The 21,484-nt window shown below is 45.7% G+C and overlaps 4 protein-coding genes across 4 annotated transcripts; all 4 read left to right on the top strand.

Moving 5' to 3' along the window:
- The first annotated feature begins 604 nt into the window (after positions 1-604).
- LOC128713418 (uncharacterized) lies at positions 605-5,758 on the top strand. Its single transcript, XM_053808277.1, has 9 exons — positions 605-654; positions 1,428-1,474; positions 1,567-1,739; positions 1,805-2,339; positions 2,400-2,729; positions 2,803-3,053; positions 3,123-3,584; positions 3,658-5,025; positions 5,099-5,758. Exons 1-9 carry the CDS (start codon positions 605-607, stop codon positions 5,756-5,758), a joined length of 3,876 nt encoding a protein of 1,291 aa, XP_053664252.1.
- A 1,764-nt stretch (positions 5,759-7,522) lies between these two features.
- Positions 7,523-11,795, top strand: LOC128715686 (uncharacterized). The gene is made up of 8 exons (XM_053810596.1): positions 7,523-7,562; positions 7,649-7,821; positions 7,882-8,401; positions 8,470-8,799; positions 8,867-9,117; positions 9,177-9,638; positions 9,709-11,070; positions 11,136-11,795. Exons 2-8 carry the CDS (start codon positions 7,729-7,731, stop codon positions 11,793-11,795), a joined length of 3,678 nt encoding a protein of 1,225 aa, XP_053666571.1. The 5' UTR covers positions 7,523-7,562; positions 7,649-7,728.
- Positions 11,796-12,207: 412 nt separating this feature from the next.
- LOC128715768 (UDP-glycosyltransferase UGT4-like) lies at positions 12,208-14,086 on the top strand. Its single transcript, XM_053810682.1, has 5 exons — positions 12,208-12,390; positions 12,478-12,565; positions 12,630-13,216; positions 13,280-13,722; positions 13,795-14,086. The coding sequence occupies exons 1-5, from the start codon at positions 12,217-12,219 to the stop codon at positions 14,084-14,086; spliced, it is 1,584 nt and encodes a 527-aa protein (XP_053666657.1). The 5' UTR covers positions 12,208-12,216.
- An 808-nt stretch (positions 14,087-14,894) lies between these two features.
- LOC128711911 (xanthine dehydrogenase/oxidase-like) lies at positions 14,895-19,186 on the top strand. Its single transcript, XM_053806802.1, has 8 exons — positions 14,895-14,931; positions 15,003-15,175; positions 15,236-15,755; positions 15,821-16,150; positions 16,265-16,515; positions 16,575-17,036; positions 17,114-18,472; positions 18,527-19,186. Exons 2-8 carry the CDS (start codon positions 15,083-15,085, stop codon positions 19,184-19,186), a joined length of 3,675 nt encoding a protein of 1,224 aa, XP_053662777.1. The 5' UTR covers positions 14,895-14,931; positions 15,003-15,082.
- The last annotated feature ends 2,298 nt before the right edge of the window (positions 19,187-21,484 follow it).

Genomic DNA, 21,484 nt, shown 5'->3' with positions numbered 1-21,484 from the left:
CAAAATTTCACGAATCATTCCAAGATTTATAACCACACTTATAACACATAACGGTGGAATCTTTAATCAGCTGAAAGCGATGTATTACTCCTTGCGAATTTCTACAAAAATTTCCCTGCGCATTACCGCTAATATGCGCTCATTGTTCAACAGCTAGTCACGCAAATGTTTGCGCAAATTGACCAATAGTTAATCATGGAAATAAGACAAACGTACATCAACGTTCCGGTTAGTGTACATGTACTCGACCAAACTACACGCTAAAATTATCTCTCGCGTGTTTAAGGACCGGCTCGCAAATCTTACCACACACAAAAGAGCCAAACGGGCGCGGGCAAACCTTTTTGCGCTGAGATCACCACTCGCTCACGATCAGTCGTAGTGAGCGGAAGCGTTGTGTTTGTTGCTGCCGTTTTGACGAGTGTTTGCACGGTTTCGGTGTGGTGTGGCTGCCTGCATCCCAGACTCCAGCTGCTTGTTTGTCCTTGAAAACGAACAACGCCGAGGATACGTTTCACAACATTTTAATATTTCAACTTTCTACGCATAATTTACTGCATCGTTTCGAACTGTGCGCTTCAATAGTGAAGTTAGTGCGTTAGACATGCTTTCGACGCTCGGTAGTTACATTTGGGGCAGCTCGGAAGCGGACAGGTAAGCTCTGATTGCTGATGCTGTGATCGGAAGGAATGTTTTTGTGAGTGTGCGTGTACATTTTCTCTCCAAAATTGCTGACAGCTCGTTTCCGAAACTAGCAATCCATCATACCATGTTTTTATCCTCCACCTCCGTGGTACACAGATCACAATCAAGTATTATTCTCTACAGACCGGTTTGCAACGCGATTTCAACCGTCATGAGCATGTTGCTTTGATGGCGAACTTCACATGACCGCGTGTTTTTGTTAATGTTTCTTTATGCTCTCTTTTTTGTGCAATTTTCTTCAGCGTGTTTGGCAATTGGACAGGAAAAAAAAATTCCCCTCGCATCAAGCCGTTCCAGCTGGACTGCGCTCGATTGTGTTTTGTTTGTTTTGCATATTTTGTTGTCGATTGCGTATTCGCTTGTCGTAAATCTTGCCAGAGACGTGACCAATGTCGTTAAGCATCCGGTTAATGCCAGCCGAGCCCATTACGGTCTCGAAACAAGCGTTTTAAAGCAAAACATGCAGGCGGCAATAGGATGCAATTTTCTCAAACGCCTTGACGATCCGTTACTGTGGTGATCGTACGTCAGAATGCGATCGTGATCTTGTCACGAAATGCTTCTTTTTTTTTATTTCCCATCATACAAATATGTAACATTGCTGATTTCATACAAATGAATTCCACTTCAGTGGTACGCCACTGCACCTTACCCTTATCAACGGCCAAGCATCGCAATGAGCAAATAATGATAGGTTTTTATTGCATTTTTTGTCTGTACAGTCCTCTAACGGAAGTCACCTTTACAATCAATGGGAAACCGTATACTGGTGAGTGTTGTTTATAATTAGTGCTTCTAATCGAATCTTCCCTTGCCAAGAATAGCGTCTAACGATCTTTTTTCCCTTGTGCTTGATTGCAGTGGATCCTCGCACGATTCCGGTCGATACTTCGCTGAATACGTTTATACGCAACCATGCACATCTGACCGGTACCAAGTTCATGTGTCTGGAGGGTGGCTGTGGAGCATGCATCGTAAACGTCAACGGTATCCACCCGGTGACGAAGGAGAAGAAATCATGGGCAGTCAATTCGGTAGGTACACTGGAGATTTGCGAGGTACTCAATACGGCTAACGATGATTCCACCCATGATTTCAGTGCCTTTATCCGGTCTATGCGTGCCATGGGCTGGATGTGAAAACGGTGGAAGGTATTGGCAACCGCAAAGATGGTTACCATCCCATCCAGCAACGATTGGCTCATCTGAATGGGACGCAGTGCGGTTACTGCTCACCCGGCATGGTCATGAACATGTACAGCCTGATGGAAGCGAACCGTGGTGCGATCTCGATGGACGATGTGGAAAATGCCTTCGGTGGTAACATATGCCGTTGCACCGGCTATCGCCCCATACTGGACGCGTTCAAATCGTTGACGGTCGATGCGGACGAAAAGCTGCTCGATGCGTGCCAGGATATTGAGGATCTCACGAAAACGTGCCCTAAAACGGGAAGTCCTTGTGCGGGCAAGTGCATTTCGGCAAAGGATCGTATCGATCTGAAGCGTCCGGTGAAGCTAGTGTTTGAAGACGATAAGGAGTGGCATCGCGTTGCACAATTGGCAGATATTTTTGCGATTTTTGAACAGATCGGTAGCAAACCGTACATGCTGGTCGCTGGCAATACCGCTCATGGTAGGTGATCTTCTTTCTTGTTCCAAAGAAAAGTCATCTTAGTGTAATCTTCTTTTACAGGTGTCTACCGACGCAGTCCTGCGCTGCAAGCATTCATCGACATCAATGCTGTCGAGGAGTTGCATACGCACTCCTCAGCTAATAACGAACTGGTGGTCGGTGCGAACGTTTCCCTGACGGAGTTCATGCACATCCTGGATGAAACCGCGAACAAATCGCCAAACTTTTCGCACTTCATGCAGCTAGTGAAACACATCGATCTGATTGCGAACGTGCCGGTACGCAGTGCCGGAACAATCGCGGGCAATCTGAGCATTAAAAACCAACATCATGAGTTCCCATCCGATATGTATCTGATATTGGAAACGGTCGGTGCGAAGCTGACAGTTGGTACGTCCGTTTTCTGATCAAACTTTCAGACACAACTGTGCTAAATTGTTTTCCCCATTGGTATTCGCCCTAGTTGAAGCTGGCGGAAAATCAAGCCTCATTACACCGGCCGAATTTGTCCAGCTAGACATGCAGAAGAAGGTGTTGAAATCGGTTACACTGCCGGCGCTAGATTCCACCCGCTACCAGTACCGATCGTTCAAAGTGATGCCACGCTCTCAAAACGCGCACGCTTACGTCAATGGAGCTTTTCTCACCAAGTTTGCCGAGGATGGTGTGACGGTGGAGTCTATCAAGATTTGCTTTGGCGGAATCAGTCCAGATGTAAGCGTTCGCTACTGATGCTTCAAACGAATAGTAGAACTCATCATGGGTTATAATTATCCTTTTTAGTTTACCCATGCCACAGCAACGGAGGCTTTTCTGACGGGCAAAAATTTGTTTGACGCTGATACCATCCTGGCTACGATGAACCAGCTAACCAACGATATCCGTCCCGATTGGGTACTACCCGATGTGTCCGCCGAGTATCGCAAAAATCTTGCAATGGCACTGTACTACAAGTATCTGCTAGATATAGCGCCGGATGGTACTGTGCTGGTGAAACCATCCTACCGTTCCGGCGGTACCGTACTGGAGCGTCCACTGTCATCCGGCCAACAGACGTTCGATACGTACGAACGTAATTGGCCACTCACGAAGAACATCCCGAAGATTGAGGCCCTCGCCCAAACGTCTGGTGAGGCTAAGTTTACCAACGATTTACCTCCGCTGCCCGGGGAACTGTATGGGGCCTTCGTTATTGCCACCAAACCCCATACGCGTATCGGCAAAATAGATGCTACTGATGCGCTGGTGAGCGTTATTTAGCAATTGGGTCCTCAGTTTAACGCTCTGTCCTAACTCTAGTTCGTTCTTTCACCCTCAGAAATATCCCGGTGTTGTGGCGTTCTACTCCGCAAAAGACATTCCCGGTACGAACAACTTCATGCCAGCCAGCCTGGGCAATCAGGAGGTGGAAGAAGTGTTCTGTAGCGGTGAGGTACTGTACCATGGCCAACCGGTCGGTATCATATTGGCGGAAACGTTCAACCAGGCCAACCACGCTGCGACACTCGTCAACATTCTCTACGAACGTATGTCCCAACCGCAACCGGTCTATCCCACATTAAAATCACTCGTCGACAATCAAGCGAAGATGCGCATCTTTGACGAACCACCAACTACAACCCGCCGTGGTTCGAACTACCGCGTCAAGGTGTCGGCTGCCCGCAAAGTAACCGGACGGTTCGAAATGGCTGGCCAGTATCACTACACCATGGAGACGCAAACTTGCGTGTGCGTACCGATCGAGGACGGCATGGATGTGCACAGCTCGACGCAGTGGGTCGATCTGTGCCAGATCGCGATCGCATCGATGCTGAAGGTGCCCGAAAACAGTCTAAACATTACCGTACGCCGGCTGGGCGGTGGCTATGGATCGAAGATTTCACGCGCCGGTCAAGTCGCATGTGCCTGCGCCTTGGCGGCCCATCTACAGAACCGGCCGGTTCGTTTCGTGCTAACGATCGAATCAAACATGAGCTCCATCGGTAAGCGGTACGGTTGCATTACCGACTACGAAGTGGACGTGGAAACCAATGGACGCATCGTAAAGCTCACGAACAACTATATGCAGGATTACGGTGCGTCTCTGAACGAATCGGTTGGTGAAGCAACGTCCGAGTTCTTCAACAACTGCTACGACACCAAGACGTGGAAGGTTGTCGGTAAGGCGGCTAAAACGGACGCACCCAGCAACACCTGGTGTCGAGCACCCGGCACCACGGAAGGTATTGCGATGATCGAAAACATTATGGAGCACATTGCTTGGGAGTTGGGATTAGATCCCTTGGAGCTTCGGTTGGTCAACACGCCCGACGGTAGCAAGATGCGCGAGCTGCTGCCACAGTTCCGTACGGATGTGGGGTACAACCAGCGCAGGACAGAAATCGATCAGTTCAACATAGACAATCGCTGGCGTAAGCGAGGCATTGCCATCTCGCTGATGCGCTATCCGCTGGGATACTTTGGAGCTCTGCACGCATTGGTATCGATCCATGCTGGCGATGGTACGGTTTCAGTTACTCACGGTGGCATCGAAATGGGTCAGGGCATGAATACCAAGGCGGCACAGGTGGCTGCGTTCGTGCTTGGATTGCCACTGGAGAAGATTAGCATCAAACCAACCAACAGTTTGACGTCGCCCAATGCCATCGTCACTGGTGGCAGCATGACCAGCGAGGCAGTGTGCTATGTAAGTATCAAAATACTACAAATTACAACATTCACAAAACTTCCAAAGTAACACTCTCTATTCCTTCTCACAGGCCGTGAAGAAAGCGTGCGAGATACTGCTGGAACGTATCAAACCCGTGCGCGACGCGCATAAGGACGTACCTTGGGAGACCATCACGCAGCTGTGTTACGCGGGTAATGTAGATCTGTGCGCCACCTATCAGTATCGTGCCACGGAGCTGAAGCCGTACATCATTTGGGGGTTAAGCTGTGCCGAAGTCGAGGTAGACGTGTTGACTGGTAACGTGCAGTTGCGTCGTGTCGACATCTTGGAGGACACGGGAGAAAGCTTGAGCCCCGGCATTGACGTGGGACAAATTGAGGGTGCATTCATTATGGGTGTGGGCTACTGGCTCACGGAGGCACTAGTGTACAATGCGGAGGACGGTGCACTACTGACCAACCGTACCTGGACGTACAAACCGCCGGGAGCGAAGGACATTCCGGTTGATTTCCGCGTGCGATTCTTGCACAACAGCTCCAACCCCGCTGGCGTGCTACGTTCGAAGGCAACCGGAGAACCGGCCTTAAATATGTCCATTGTGGTACTGTTTGCCCTGCGGAATGCCCTCCGCTCAGCACGGAAGGATGCCGGACTGGCAGACGATTGGATACCGATGGGAACCGCATCCACACCGGATCAGGTTCATCTGCTGGCGGGAAACTCAATCGAACAGTACAAACTAAATTGATGGACTTGGCGGATAATACCTTTTCTGGATTGCATTATTTTACATCACATGGTGCTGGTACTATATCTAATGGTTTTATAATGGCCCTGTAAGCGAAAAGATTTGTTAACACATATTGCTTTGCTAAAAATACAGTTTTTTCACGTACTTACATGTGTGTTGGCTTTCTTTCTATTCGATTGCTGTTCCCACCCGATCGTCTGATATTTAATCTGGAGTGCTTCACAGTTCCACGGAGTTCGAACGAATTCCGGCCTCGCAAAAACAATTCCACAAGCAAACCCCGTAAAAACAAGGGGTTTGACATCACTGACCTGCTAATATTACAACACCAATCTTAATTACGTAAAGAATATATAATGTATAGTGATGAAAATGAAGAAAAGATGAAGACATTAATTCCCAACAATAAATTTAAACCATCATGTTTGAAAAATAAACACTAAAACGCGTAACGCGTACAAAGTTCCGCGATACGCGCACAAGGGTTAATGCGGCAATAAAGGATCTTTGAAGATCATCACCAACGGCTTTTTGGTCCGAAATTTGCGACATTCGGTATCGATCGGCCAGCGTGAACGGTTGTGTTAATCAGTGCAGAGCTTTCTGTGCCAAGTTGCTAAAGGTACTTTTGTGAAATTGAATCCATTAAACAGATTCATCTCGTTTCCTCGATCTGCACTTCGTAACTGTGTGGGTACAGTGAAATTAGTGAAAAGCAGTGCAAAAAGATGCTTTCCTCAATTGGAACGTACCTGTGGAACAGCCCGAGTTCGTTGGAAAGGTAATGCCGGTATACCGGGGACCGATTAACATTTGATTAAGACCGGCTAGCCTAATTCGTTCTACCAAAAAACCAGTTCTTAAGGTATCATCAATGTGAGAATATAAAACATTTACGACCCTTAGAAATGACTGAATGTACAGCGAAACGGATAAATAAGGAAAGCGAGAGATCGAAACGCCATAAAGAACACTGTGAAGAAATTATGCTTGAACCTGCGTGACCCAGCGTTGCTCCCGGAATGGGATGAGAAGAAGTGTTATTAATAGTGTGTCCTTTCTTGGGAACTATTTTAATTGCTAAACATGCGAGATAATGTTTGGCAATTAATCAAACACTCAGCATATTTTTATTCTCTTTATGTCTTAAAGATTTTTGTAGTACAGTTTCGTCGAAAATATTTCTTATTTCGATTCGTTTTACTCCAAATAATGTAATTAGTATTATTCTTTTCTTCTTCTTTGAATTTTGTTAAATTGTTTTCATTTTTTACTTATTCATTTTGCTGTTGTTGTGATAAACAGTTTTGTTCTTTTGAGGTTTTTTGCTACCTTCGTTTGCATAATCTTTCATCCTTTCACTTTGTCAAACGTATACACCGTTCCGGTAGCCTAACTTATTCTCGTACGCGATTCATAGAAACTGGTTATTTATTGCAGCAGTATGATCAATATTCATAATTTTCTGTTGACTTTCGTCTCATGCCTTTCCTCTTTCCTTCCCTGCCGTTCTAAAACTAAATTACAACGCGTTTCGGTTCGTCGCTTGATTGTGAATCTTCCGTTAAGCTTCCACTAGAATTCGTTACCACAGGCGTTACGGGTTGAATGGAATGCCAGTTGAGTTTTCAAACTAGAGTTTTTGCGGGTCAATGACTTTAACAGCAAAACAGATCATGAAATATTCACTGATAAAAATAGATTATACGAAATATTTTAAAGTAATTATTGACATTATGATATTTTATTTATAGGCCTCTCTCCGAAGTAACCTTCACCATAAACGGGAAGACTTATACAGGTAAGGAAAAAGAATTATACAGTTTAATAGTAATAAAAATTTGACCCAAATTAAAGTTCACAAATTACTCACCTAAACTGGTAAAGCCAATGCGGATAGCGTTCCGGTGGATACATCCTTGAATACGTTCATTCGAAACCATGCTTATCTTTCCGGGACCAAGTTCATGTGTCGGGAAGGAGGCTGTGGGGCTTGTGTGGTCAACGTGTCCGGGCTCCACCCTGTCACGAAGGAAACTAAGTCTTGGTCCGTCAATTCGGTAGGTTGCCGGTGAGTGGATATGCAAATGCATCTTAATGTCTGGTTGTCAACTGTTTAGTGTCTCTTTCCCGTGTTCGCTTGCCATGGATTGGACATCAAAACCGTGGAGTCTCTCGGTAACCGAAAGGACGGGTACCATCCGATACAGGAGCGCTTGGCTCACATGAACGGGAGCCAGTGCGGGTTCTGTTCGCCCGGCATGGTTATGACCATGTACAGCTTGATGGAATCCAAGCAGGGGAAGGTCTCGATGGAGGAGGTTGAGAACCAGCTCGGTGGCAATATTTGCCGTTGCACGGGCTATCGACCCATTCTCGACGCCTTTAAATCGCTGGCATCAGTATCGCAACAGGAGCTTCCAGACATTGAGGAGCTACAAATTTGTCCCAAAACGAATACCGTTTGCTCGGCACAGTGTCCAGAGGCAGCCAGTCTGGTGGAGCCGGGATGTCCCGTACAACTTAAGGCACGCGACGATAAGGAGTGGCACAAAGTGTTCACTCTCGCTGAAATATTTTCCATCTTCAGCAATATCGGTGCAAAACCATACATGCTGGTCGGAGGAAACACAGCTCATGGTATGGTTTTTGTTTAGGATAAAGCAATGATGTTTCCTTCAACTAAACGTTTACTTCTCTTACTACAGGCGTTTATCGGCGCAGTGAATCCTTGAAGATCTTTATCGACATTTCGTCGGTGGAGGAGCTTCGTAATTATTTCCTGCGAACCGGAGAGCTTATTGTGGGGGCGAATGTTACATTGACCGAGTTCATTGAAATTCTGAACAAAACAGCCAACAACAGACCAAACTTCGGCTACTGCAGAGACATGGCACGTCATCTGGGGCTTATCGCAAATCCGGCAGTGCGAAATGCTGGAACCGTCGCCGGAAATTTGAGCATTAAAAATAAATATCCGCAATTTCCATCCGACGTTTACATTCTGCTTGAAGCTGTTGGTGCAAAATTGATAATAGGTAGTGTTAATATATGGTACTGACTAATACATCCCCCTGAATCATGTATGCTATCTACTCTTAACAGCGGAATCATTAACCAAAACCCTGGAAAAATCTACTGAACAATACTCTCAGACGGACATGACGAAGAGGGTGCTCAAAATCATATCGCTTCCCCTCATCAACTCCTTTACAACCACATTCAAATCGTACAGAGTAGCTCCACGTGCTCAAAATGCTCACGCATACGTCAACGCCGCGTTCCTGTTGCAATTTGCCAACGACAAATCGACTGTTAAGTTGGCTACATTGTGTTTTGGTGGCATCAATCCTAAGGTACGTCTGCTTAAGTACCTCCTGAAATACTCAACTCACGCACTACCTTTCCGTTCCAGTTTACACACGCGACCCGTACGGAGAAGCTTCTCGTTGGGAAAAGGCTCTTCGATAATAACACCATCCAACAGGCGATCAACACCCTCGCGTCGGAGATTCAACCCGACTGGATCCTGCCGGACGCTTCTGCCGAGTATCGTAGAAACCTTGCCGTTTCTCTCTTCTATAAATTCATCCTTAGTGTAGCAACCGATAACAATGTGCCTCTTGACCCTCGCTTCAAATCCGGATCCACCATGCTCGAGCGACCGCTGTCATCCGGCCAACAGAACTACGATACCAATAAGAAAAATTGGCCCGTCTCGAAATACGTGCCAAAGCTGGAAGGGTTGGCGCAGGCGTCTGGGGAGGCCAAATATACGAACGATTTTCCCCCATTTCCCGGAGAGCTGCAAGCGGCGTTTGTTGTTGCCACTCAACCGAATACGATCATCGGAAAGATTGATCCTACCGATGCATTGGTAAGCTTGTAAATCGAACATCAATATACGTTTACACTAACTGCAAGCATCGTTCTTGTATTCCCTCAAGAAAATGCCCGGTGTAGTAGCGTTCTACTCCGCCAAACATGTACCCGGAGCGAACAACTTCATATCCAAAGATATGAACTTCTACTTCCCGGACGCGGAGGAGATATTCTGCAGTGGACGTGTACTATTCCACGGACAACCGGTCGGTGTGATTGTGGCAGAGGACTTCGATCAAGCGGTACGAGCGGCCAAAGAAGTGAAGATCATTTACGAGAGAGTCTCCGAAGAACCCGTCTGCCCTACTATTAAGGCAGTGCTGATGAATCAAACAAAAGAGCGCATTTTCGACCACCCTATCAACAGTCGAGACGGCCCGGAGATGGATGTTCAGGTGTCCAAAAAAATTGTGGGAACGCTTGAACTAGCTGGACAATTCCACTACACGATGGAACCCCAGACATGCCTGTGCGTTCCCATTGAAGATGGTATGGATGTCTATGCGGCAACACAATGGATAGATCTGTCACAGGTGGTGATTGCTGCCGCTCTGAAGGTGCCGCAAAATAGTCTTAACTTCACGGTTCGTCGCTTGGGAGGAGGCTTCGGATCTAAGCTAACCCGTGTCAATCAGATGGCTTGTGCTTGTGCTTTGGCAGCCTATCTCACAAGACGTCCGGTTAGGTTCGTCATGACGATCGAGGCAAACATGGGTTCGTTCGGAAAGAGATACGGTTGCATCAGTAACTACCAGGTAGATGTGAATGATAAAGGAAAGATTCTAAAGCTCTCCAACGATTTCATGCAGGACTATGGTTCGAATCTGAACGAAAACGTAGTCGATGATGCAAAGGTAGTGTTCGGACTTTCGTACAATTCTAGCACATGGAAAGTTGAAGGAAAGGCCGTACTAACCGACTCGCCAGCGAATACATGGATGCGTGCACCGGCAACTACCGAAGGTATGGCCATGGTCGAAACGGTCATGGAACATATTGCCTGGGTTACCGGCGTAGATCCGATGCAGGTGCGGCTGAGCAATATGCCGGCGGCAAGCCCGTTCCAAAAGCTGATGCCACAGTTCCGTCGGGAGGTTGATTATGACAAGAGGAAAAAGTCTATTGATGATTTCAACGCTAAAAACCGCTGGCGCAAACGAGGTATCGCGATGACCACGATGCAGTTTCCGTTAGTGTATTTTGGTGCTATTAATGCACAGGTGTCTATCTACGCAAAGGATGGTACGGTTTCGATCAGTCATGGAGGCATTGAAGTTGGACAGGGCATCAACACCAAGGCGGCTCAGGTTGCTGCCTTCACGCTAGGCATTCCGTTGGAGAAAGTTTCTATCAAACCAACGAACAGCATGACGTCGCCTAATGCCGCCATGACCGGAGGAAGTATGACTAGCGAGTCTGTGTGCTTGGTAAGTACGTCGGTGGATCGTCTTCTACCTCACACTTATGCATAAGTTTCTGTTCGTTTCTCTAGGCCGTGATAAAGGCATGCGAAATACTCAACACCCGACTAAAACCCATCAAGGACGAGCTTAAAAACGCCCCTTGGGAAAAGGTGACCCAAACCTGCTACTCCCGAGACATTGATCTGAGCGTTCTCTATCAATACAAGAAGGCTGATCTGAAACCCTACAGCATCTGGGGGTTGGGTTGTGCTGAGATCGAGGTTGATGTCCTCACTGGTGCCGTTCAACTAACCCGCGTCGATATTCTCGAGGATACCGGTGAGAGCCTTAGCCCGGGAATCGATGTTGGCCAGATCGAGGGAGCGTTTGTGATGGGAATCGGATACTGGTTAACGGAGTCGCTGGTCTACGACATGACCAACGGTGCACTGCTGACGAACCGCTCCTGGAACTACAAGCCTCCAGGAGCGAAGGACATACCGGTCGATTTCCGCATTCGGCTGATACAGACCGGTGACAATCCGTCCGGAGTGTTACGATCGAAGGCAACCGGGGAACCAGCCTTAACCTTGGCTATCGGGGTAGTGTTTGCTCTCAGAAATGCCCTACGATCGGCGCAGAAGGATGCCGGACGTCCGGATGATTGGATTCCTTTAGGATCGGCCTCAACTCCGGACCAAATTTTCCTGAAAGCTTCCAACGCATTTGAGCAGTATAAACTTAAATAGAATATTGGATATTCTATATTATTCATATTGGTGAAGGGATTATTATATTACTGGGTTGATAAAAGACATCCATTTTTCTAAACACAATCTTTTTTAATAAAAGCATTTTTTTAAATTAAACTCCTAAACCGTGTCTGCCTTACTACATTTACTAAGTACTTTTCACGTACCTTCAAAGTCTGCTGATAATCAAAATGTAATCAACGCTTTGATCTCATCGACGCGTGTCCACCGATAAACGGTGTATGGTACTCAACGATGATATTGCAATATTTGCGATCCCACCCTCAGTCACCGTTACGAAGCAAAAACTCTCTGCATGTGTTGTGCTTTTAGAGATAGATGGTTCTGTTTCAGTCAGGCGATGACCGTGCTGTGATTAAGATCAATTGAAGTTTGTGTCCGTATTTTGGAGTATAGAATGAGGCCAATCAAGAGCAATGTTGGCGCGGTGGTCTTCTTGTGGTTGGCTGTCACAATAGCCCCGGATCTAGTAGAACCGGCTAAAATTCTTAGCGTATTTCCCACCACGTCCAAATCGCACTGGATACTCGGTTCGTCCCTTATGAAGGAGTTGGCACAGGATGGACACGAGGTAAGACATCAGCCAGCCGTATGGAACGAGCTTCACAGGTGGTTATTTATTAACTGCAACGTGTTTTGTTTGTCTTGCCACCACCAGGTAACAGTGATAAGTCCGTTCCCCTTGAAGAAAGCACCCAAGAACTACCGCGATGTAAATATCGTCTACCACACTCGACTGTTTGACGGTATGCAAATATTTTAGCGTCAAAGATCAACCCCCAACTTTCATAATGATGTTCCCGGTTTCAGAAATCATGGACGAAGTGTTTGATAAAATCGATGACAGCATTGTGGAAAAAATGATGGAACTGGGAAGGTTTATGCATGAAATCACCAACACTACCCTCGCATCACCAGAAGTTCAAGCTCTGATCAATTCGGAAGAAACGTTCGATCTTGTCGTGATGGAAATTTTTCTCAACGATGCCTTTCTTGGCTTTGGCAATCGCTTCAACTGTCCGATAGTTGGAATGTCAACCTTTGGCGCGTCAACGTGGGTAAATTCGCTCACCGGTTCACCACAGCCGCTATCGTACGTACCGCATCCAATGACGAGCTTAACTGATAAGATGAACTTCTGGCAACGGCTCGGTAACGTACTGTTCACAGCGTTTGATGAAACGCTGCTCAAGGTCATGTGTGATCCAATACAGCAGATGTATTACAAACAATACTTCCCCAACGCCACACGGACACTGGACGAAATGCGGCGAAACGGTGTCTCGCTGGTGTTGGTCAATAGTCACTTCAGCTTGAGCTTCCCGCGCCCATATCTGCCCAACCTGATCGAGGTTGGAGGATTCCATGTCAACCGAAAAACAAATCCACTTCCTGAGGTAAGTACAACTGCTGCGTCATTCTGCTAATTCCGTTCTTTCATCCTGCTTATCTAACTTTAGGACATAAAAGCATTCATCGAGCAGTCCGAACACGGTGTGATATACTTCTCGTTGGGATCTAACCTTAAACCGTCCAAAATGGATCAGCGCAAGCGTAACGATATCGTCCGAGTACTATCGAGCCTTAAACAGAACATTATCTGGAAGTGGGACGACGATACGCTCGTTCTGGATAAGACGAAATTCTTGCTCGGAAAGTGGTTCCCGCAGGACGATATTTTGGCTCATCCGAACGTGAAGCTGTTCATCACACACGGTGGTTTGCTGAGCTGTACGGAATCAATCTACCACGGCGTTCCGATCGTGGGCATTCCGATCTTTGGTGATCAACTGTTGAACATGGCACGTGCAGAACAGTCTGGTTGGGGCATTGGTGTGGCCTACACGAAACTGAACGAGCAAACGTTCAGTAAGGCAATTAACGATGTTCTCAGTGATAAGAGGTACGTGTCTCTTAGGAAGTTCCAAAAATCGACACTCGATAAATTTTACCCATTTATTTCGTCACATCACAGTTATGCCACAAACGTGAAAACCATCTCCCGAAGACTTAGAGATCAACCTCTCGCTCCTATGGATACGGCCAAGTTCTGGGTGGAGTATGTTCTACGGCACGATGGCGCGAAACATCTTATATCTTCGGCGCAAGATCTTAACTTCATGCAGTACAACAATTTGGACGTGTACCTGTTTGTGTGTGCAGTGGTTGCAACGACACTAATGCTGATTAGGTTAAGCGTTAAAAAGCTTTTCAATATGCTATTTCGTAGAAAGGCAAAGCAAATAAGCACCAAAAAGAGAAATTAGACATTAAACAAACATAGAGTTTACATCCTACTAGTACTAGCACTGTTTTAAACATTTAAAAATACACGATATACAGATGATGTTTAAATAGATTGGATGAAAAAATAAACATCGTAACTACCTCAATGCAAAAAGTTCATTTTTTAATTTAATATTTTTATACATTACATATTTTTCAACAACACTGCCTGTGTTGATACAACGGCAACGGACGTTATGGATAAGTCAAACAATAAATAAATGAACATTAACCCAACTCCAAGCCCGTCGATTCGAAAACAAATCCATTCACAGAATTTGTTCCGATTACAGAAACCCAAAATTTGTCAAAACGCTTACTACGCAACTACAGTTACCACGAAATCGTCAGTGCATTACACTACGCGCTTGTCTTCGACCTAAAAAATCCCGTAAACTGCCATGCTAGGAAGTGCTCGAGCACTGCTTCATTTAATTTACTTCGTACACTTGCCGTGATCAGTTCGTTCGTCAGTGATAGTTCGTGAAAAAATGGAATCGGTGAAACGTTTGTGGAACTGGAATGGTGGCAATGATGCAGGGTAATATAAGCTTGGTGCTGAAAAACTTAAGTAGCAAACTTCCGATAGAACAGAAAATTGTTTGTGAAATATAGCACAAGCCCTACTATATGAGAAAGTTTATTTGAGTAACTTAAAAGACAAACCTTTTACTTTCATTTTCGCAGAATGTGGTTCGAAACGCAAAGCATTACCCAGTGCATAATCTGACTTTTAATCATTAATCTTTCTGTTCTGCTTGTTACACTCTCTTGTCCAGATGCGTATCAGAAGTAACGTTCAGCATTAATGGCAGTGTTTACAAAGGTAACGTGGGATTAATTAAAAAAAAAAAAAACATATGTAAATTAACAAATTACTCTCCTAAAATGGTAAAGCCAATGCGGATAGCGTTCCGGTGGATACATCCTTGAATACGTTCATTCGAAACCATGCTTATCTTTCCGGGACCAAGTTCATGTGTCGGGAAGGAGGCTGTGGGGCTTGTGTGGTCAACGTGTCCGGGCTCCACCCTGTCACGAAGGAAACTAAGTCTTGGTCCGTCAATTCGGTAAGTTGCCGGTGAGTGGATATGCAAATGCATCTTAATGTCTGGTTGTCAACTGTTTAGTGTCTCTTTCCCGTGTTCGCTTGCCATGGATTGGACATCAAAACCGTGGAGTCTCTCGGTAACCGAAAGGACGGGTACCATCCGATACAGGAGCGCTTGGCTCACATGAACGGGAGCCAGTGCGGGTTCTGTTCGCCCGGCATGGTTATGACCATGTACAGCTTGATGGAATCCAAGCAGGGAAAGGTCTCGATGGAGGAGGTTGAGAATCAGCTCGGTGGCAATATTTGCCGTTGCACGGGCTATCGACCCATTCTCGACGCCTTTAAATCGCTTGCATCAGTATCGCAACAGGAGCTTTCAGACATTGAGGAGCTACAAATTTGTCCCAAAACGAATACTGTTTGCTCGGCTCAGTGTCCTGTTGTTGCATGCAACGTCGATAAAGCGCGTTCGGTGCGTATAGCTTTCGATGATGGTAAAGAGTGGTACAAGGTGTTTTCAGTTCGTGATATTTTTGCAACCCTAACCGCTATAGGATCAAAACTGTACATGCTTCATGGCGGAAACACTGCTCATGGTAAATACTACCGAAACCCCGAACGCAAACCGATTGGTAAGATTTTCTATTTTAATTGCCCACAGGTGTCTACCGTCGAAATGAGGCCATTCAAATCTTTATCGATGTGAATTCGGTTGAGGAGTTGCGCAGTCATTATCAAAATTCCGATCGTTTGATAGTTGGCGGAAATGTTACACTGGCCGAGTTGATAGAGATACTTCGTACAGCTGCTAAAAAGCTATCTGCGTTCAGCTACTGCGAAGAAATGGAGAAACATTTACTGCTTGCCGCTAACCCTGCAGTGCGTAACGTCGGCTCGATTGCGGGAAATCTTAGCATTAAAAACCAACACCCAGAATTTCCATCCGATCTCTACATTCTGCTGGAGGCTATTGGCGCAAAGTTAACTGTAGGTAAGTTTCTATCATTTATCCCATTTCTGTTAGAAATTTTTCATTGCTCATCGAAACTCCAACTGGATTAGAACTGCACAGGGTAAGGTAGCTCACTATATCGCTTCTTTATAGCCGAATCTGTTACCACACAATCGGAGGTATCGCCCCTGCAATACATACGGATGGACATGACGAAGAAGCTTCTTAAAACTGTATCACTCCCGGCCATCGTAAACCAAACAAATGTTTTCCGATCGTATAGGGTCGCCCAAAGAGCTCAAAATGCTCACGCATACGTCAACGCCGCGTTCCTGTTGCAATTTGCCAACGACAAATCGACTGTTACGTTGGCCACATTGTGTTTTGGTGGCATCAATCCTATGGTACGTCTGCTTAAGTACCTCCTGAAATACTCAACTCACGCACTACCTTTCCGTTCCAGTTTACACACGCGACCCGTACGGAGAAGCTTCTCGTTGGGAAAAGGCTCTTCGATAATAACACCATCCAACAGGCGATCAACACCCTCGCGTCGGAGATTCAACCCGACTGGATCCTGCCGGACGCTTCTGCCGAGTATCGTAGAAACCTTGCCGTTTCTCTCTTCTATAAATTCATCCTTAGTGTAGCAACCGATAACAATGTACCTCTTGACCCTCGCTTCAAATCCGGATCCACCATGCTCGAGCGACCGCTGTCATCTGGCCAACAGAACTACGATACCAATAAGAAAAATTGGCCCGTCTCGAAATACGTGCCAAAGCTGGAAGGGTTGGCGCAGGCGTCTGGGGAGGCCAAATATACAAACGATTTTCCACCATTTCCCGGAGAGCTGCATGCGGCGTTTGTTGTGGCCACTCAACCGAATACGACCATCGGAAAGATTGATCCTACCGATGCATTGGTAGATTTTTTCAACTAAAAGCATATATATAATATATAATATATTAACTATTTCTTTTCAAACTTACTCGATTTCAGCGTCTTCCAGGTGTAGTTGCCTTCTATTCTGCGAGTGACATTCCCGGCACAAACAGTTTTGTTGCCAACGATATGCTTATGCCTTTCCCGGATGTGGAGGAGATATTCTGCAGTGGGCGTGTACTATTCCACGGACAACCGGTCGGTGTGATTGTGGCAGAGCACTTAGACCAAGCAGTACGGGCGTCCAAGCAAGTGATGATCATTTATGAACGAGTCACGGATGAGCCTGTTTGCCCTACCGTTAAAACTATGCTCAACAACAACATTGACAAGGAGGTTGAGGATCATCTAAAGCACATGAATTTCCTCCCGATTGATGATCAGTCAGTGCAACAAATTCAAGGTACTATTGAAATGTACGGGCAATATCATTTCTATATTGAACCCCAGACATGCCTGTGCGTTCCCATTGAAGATGGAATGGATATTTATGCGGCAACACAATGGATTGATCTGTGTCAGGTCGCGATTGCTGCCGCTCTCAAGGTACCGCAAAATAGTCTTAACTTCACTATCCGACGGTTGGGTGGAAGTTACGGAGGAAAACTAACGCGCGCAGGTCAAATTGCCGGTGCTTGTGCTTTGGCAGCACTTCTAACCAAACGACCAGTACGATTCGTCATGACGATGGAGTCAAATGTGGAAACAATCGGGAAGAGATGCGGCTGCTTCAGCAGCTATCAAGTGAACGTGGACAATGAGGGCAACATTAAACAACTCTCCAATAACTTCCTGCAAGATTACGGATCAAGCCGGAACGATGACGTGTTGACGTTCACGAACGATGCTTTCAATCTGTCCTATAATTCTAGCACCTGGACATTTAAGGGAAAACCCATACTTACGGACGCGCCGTCCAACACCTTTGCACGTGCCCCTGGTATAACGGAAGGCATTGCGATGGCCGAAACGATCATGGAACACATTGCCTGGGTGACTGGTGTCGATCCGATGCAGGTGCGGATGAGAAATATGCACACCGGAAGCAAATTTCAAATTCTTATGCCACAGTTCCGTCAAGATGTGCAGTACGATAAGAGAAAACAAACGATCGATGAATTTAATGCCAAGAATCGGTGGCGCAAGCGAGGTATCGCTATGGTGCCGATGCAGTATCCTCTGGTTTACTACAGTGCTTTACATGCACAGGTGTCTATTTACGCAAAGGATGGTACGGTTTCGATTAGCCATGGAGGCATTGAAGTTGGACAGGGCATCAACACCAAGGCGGCTCAGGTTGCTGCCTTCACGCTAGGCATTCCGTTGGAGAAAATTTCTATCAAACCAACGAACAGCATGACGTCTCCTAATGCCACCATGACCGGTGGAAGTATGACTAGCGAGGCAGTGTGCTATGTAAGTTGATATGAGTTATTCTTTTATCTTTACTAAATTCATTCGTTTCTCTAGGCCGTGATAAAGGCATGCGAAATTCTCAACACCCGACTAAAACCCATCAAGGACGAGCTTAAAAACGCCCCTTGGGAAAAGGTGACCCAAACCTGCTACTCCCGAGACATTGATCTGAGCGTTCTCTATCAATACAAGAAGGCTGATCTGAAACCCTACAGCATCTGGGGGTTGGGTTGTGCTGAGATCGAGGTTGATGTCCTCACTGGTGCCGTTCAACTTACCCGCGTCGATATTCTCGAGGATACCGGTGAGAGCCTTAGCCCGGGAATCGATGTTGGCCAGATCGAGGGAGCGTTTGTGATGGGAATCGGATACTGGTTAACGGAGTCGCTGGTCTACGACATGACCAACGGTGCACTGCTGACGAACCGCTCCTGGAACTACAAGCCTCCAGGAGCGAAGGACATCCCGGTCGATTTCCGCATTCAGCTGATACAGACCGGTGACAATCGGGCCGGAGTGCTACGATCGAAGGCAACCGGGGAACCAGCCATGTCTATGAGTGTGGTTGTTGTGTTTGCGCTGAGATATGCCCTACGATCGGCACAAAAGGATGCCGGACGTCCGGATGATTGGATTTCGCTTGGATCGGCTTCAACTCCAGAGCAAATATTCCTCAAAGCATCAAACACTTTCGAGCAGTACAACCTGAATTAAATATAAAAGACATATAAAACAAATTAACAAACCTATCTAGGTTAAAAAAAAGAAATTAATTTGTACTTAACGATTGTTAGTGAACAGCATTTTTAACAATGATGATAAATTATATATTGACAATCTGTCTGTAAGACTAAACGCGTTACAGGCACCATGGATAATTATTATCAGTGACACAACAATACACAATCCGCTACAAAACATCATCTAATCAGATGTTTTTTGCTCCTATTCACACTGTTATTCGCACATGGTGTCTATTATCAGTCGATGCTGATCACATGTGAACAAGAAGAAGAAGAAGAAGTTCATGTCTGGGCAACACGACACATTTCCGACAAAGTGCAATGTACGCAGAAGATTTTGATAGATAAAAATATAATATATTCTTCTACATATTAATGAATGTTTCATGGAAATAAAACATTCAAGCTATTCTGCTAAACGACTATTTTCTAACACAAAAAAACTGAATTCCCACTAGTGTGTTACTGTTTGTCCGTTACTGTATTACGTCACACCAAAAATAGATGCTAGCCAAATTGAACATGCGTATCTAATCAACGTTCACCCCACATTAACGCACACATTCGCCTATTTCCGTCACCGTCTATGCCGGCGAGCTAGTCGTTTTGCCGGCACGCCATCGCGGGATTGCGTGTGTGGTAGTTGTATTGTCGAGCTGATGATGGAGCCAACACCATCGGCCCCGCTCGCTGAAAGCATGCGCGAGTAATGGTGCGAGCATGTTTTACATTTCGCGCGCTATACGATGAACATGCCCCCCTCCAAACGCGAATCTAAACTAAGATCTAAACATTAGATCATGCGCAAGAAACCCCTCTTTCCAATGCCACACAATAAACAAACGAAAGATTTTTGAAGAAGCCGGCATTTTTTGTGTTGTTCTTGAGTCGCTCACCCCATTTTTTTTTTTCAAGCACTGCCTGAACCCAAAATCAGCGACTACGACCTTGGTCCACGCGTTAGTTGTCGTGCCGGAAAGCAAACGAAAAGAGTGACCGAAATTTTGAGAGCGTCCAGCTGTTGGAAATATTGTTTCATTCATTCAATTCTAAATTGTGTAAAGACTGCGCGCTGGTGCAAATTCTACGATGGTGCTGCTGGAGATCACCTTCACGATCAACGGAAAGACGTACAATGGTGAGTGCCGGAATAACAATCAAACCTGCGCGTGACACAGCAAATGTGATGCAAAAGGAGGAATGTGTGCTTTTTTCTTCTTGATTACCATGTGCGGTGATTAGGTGTGGGATAGATACAGACTGAAAAAAGGGTCATTTAAGCGAATCATCTTTGGGGTATGTTTTAATTTCAAAAAAAAAATATTGTACCTTTTTTGAGTTATCTGAAACAACGTTCAGTAAACAAATGAAGTTATATCTTTTTTAAAGTAATGAAAACATAACTTTGTTCCAACCACACAACCCTTTCGAGTACTGTTCAAATTATACGTTATACCGCTGTGTGTTTAACATGTTTGGTGCACTTGATCTCAATGGCACAACAAACAACGGAATAGTGCCGATGTAATCATCTACTGCGATCTACTATATTCTACTACTTCAAATGGGCAGCTTTCGATGTGTTGATGATCCCAGTGCTATTCTCGATTACACAACACCATTTACAGCAATAGTCCCACAATAGCGAGATTTCATTACTCACCGACAAATTCTGATCCATTCAGTAGCAGACAAGAATTGCCCCAAACATTCGCCGTGTTGAGTGAGATCATATGGAGACTCACACACCCACCGCTGGCTGTAACAATTGACCAAGGTGACGGGGCACATTTTCGCAATAGACCTAGACCGATAAGTGTCGCGTGCGTTTATCGCGATTTCTTCTAACAAATCGGTACAATCGGGGCGGACACTGCTCACTCGCTGACGATCAGTCGTAGTGAGCGTATCGTTGTGCTCCGTGAATCCTTCACCAGTGTTCCAGACAGATCTAGCAACCCGTTTGCAAGTAGCGTGTTCAATTGTCACCAAGATTTAACGGTTTCGTGACAGTTGCAACTGAAGCAATTTTTCGTTTGAGTGATTTTTGCGCAGTGTTGTGTAATTCTATACATACATATTACGTGAAAAGCACTTATTGCGGTGTAAAAAATCTGCCCTATCATGGAGGTCATTTTCTCTATCAATGCGAAACCTTATCACAGTGAGTATCGTGCCACCAGAAAAAAAACGTACAAACATACTAACAAACTTTCGATAAGAATATGTCATCTCGCGTAAAGAAAATATTAGACATGATAAAGCGATG

Source organism: Anopheles marshallii, chromosome 3, assembly GCF_943734725.1.
Source record: "Anopheles marshallii chromosome 3, idAnoMarsDA_429_01, whole genome shotgun sequence".
NCBI lineage: Eukaryota > Metazoa > Arthropoda > Insecta > Diptera > Culicidae > Anopheles > Anopheles marshallii.
This window is presented reverse-complemented; position numbering and strand designations above follow the sequence as displayed.

What these genes read in the sequence shown, in the direction of transcription:
- LOC128715768 (XM_053810682.1), top strand. Translation starts at nt 12,217, where the DNA reads ATGAGGCCAATCAAGAGCAATGTTGGCGCGGTGGTCTTCTTGTGGTTG. An exon ending in AAACAAATCCACTTCCTGAG is followed by an intron (nt 13,217 to 13,279) that starts GTAAGTACAACT and finishes ATCTAACTTTAG; the next exon opens with GACATAAAAGCATTCATCGA. An exon ending in GATGTTCTCAGTGATAAGAG is followed by an intron (nt 13,723 to 13,794) that starts GTACGTGTCTCT and finishes GTCACATCACAG; the next exon opens with TTATGCCACAAACGTGAAAA.
- LOC128713418 (XM_053808277.1), top strand. Translation starts at nt 605, where the DNA reads ATGCTTTCGACGCTCGGTAGTTACATTTGGGGCAGCTCGGAAGCGGAC. An exon ending in TTGGCGGAATCAGTCCAGAT is followed by an intron (nt 3,054 to 3,122) that starts GTAAGCGTTCGC and finishes TATCCTTTTTAG; the next exon opens with TTTACCCATGCCACAGCAAC. An exon ending in TAGATGCTACTGATGCGCTG is followed by an intron (nt 3,585 to 3,657) that starts GTGAGCGTTATT and finishes TTTCACCCTCAG; the next exon opens with AAATATCCCGGTGTTGTGGC.
- LOC128715686 (XM_053810596.1), top strand. Translation starts at nt 7,729, where the DNA reads ATGTGTCGGGAAGGAGGCTGTGGGGCTTGTGTGGTCAACGTGTCCGGG. An exon ending in AGTCTTGGTCCGTCAATTCG is followed by an intron (nt 7,822 to 7,881) that starts GTAGGTTGCCGG and finishes TCAACTGTTTAG; the next exon opens with TGTCTCTTTCCCGTGTTCGC. An exon ending in TTGATCCTACCGATGCATTG is followed by an intron (nt 9,639 to 9,708) that starts GTAAGCTTGTAA and finishes TATTCCCTCAAG; the next exon opens with AAAATGCCCGGTGTAGTAGC.
- LOC128711911 (XM_053806802.1), top strand. Translation starts at nt 15,083, where the DNA reads ATGTGTCGGGAAGGAGGCTGTGGGGCTTGTGTGGTCAACGTGTCCGGG. An exon ending in TTGGTGGCATCAATCCTATG is followed by an intron (nt 16,516 to 16,574) that starts GTACGTCTGCTT and finishes TTTCCGTTCCAG; the next exon opens with TTTACACACGCGACCCGTAC. An exon ending in CTAGCGAGGCAGTGTGCTAT is followed by an intron (nt 18,473 to 18,526) that starts GTAAGTTGATAT and finishes TCGTTTCTCTAG; the next exon opens with GCCGTGATAAAGGCATGCGA.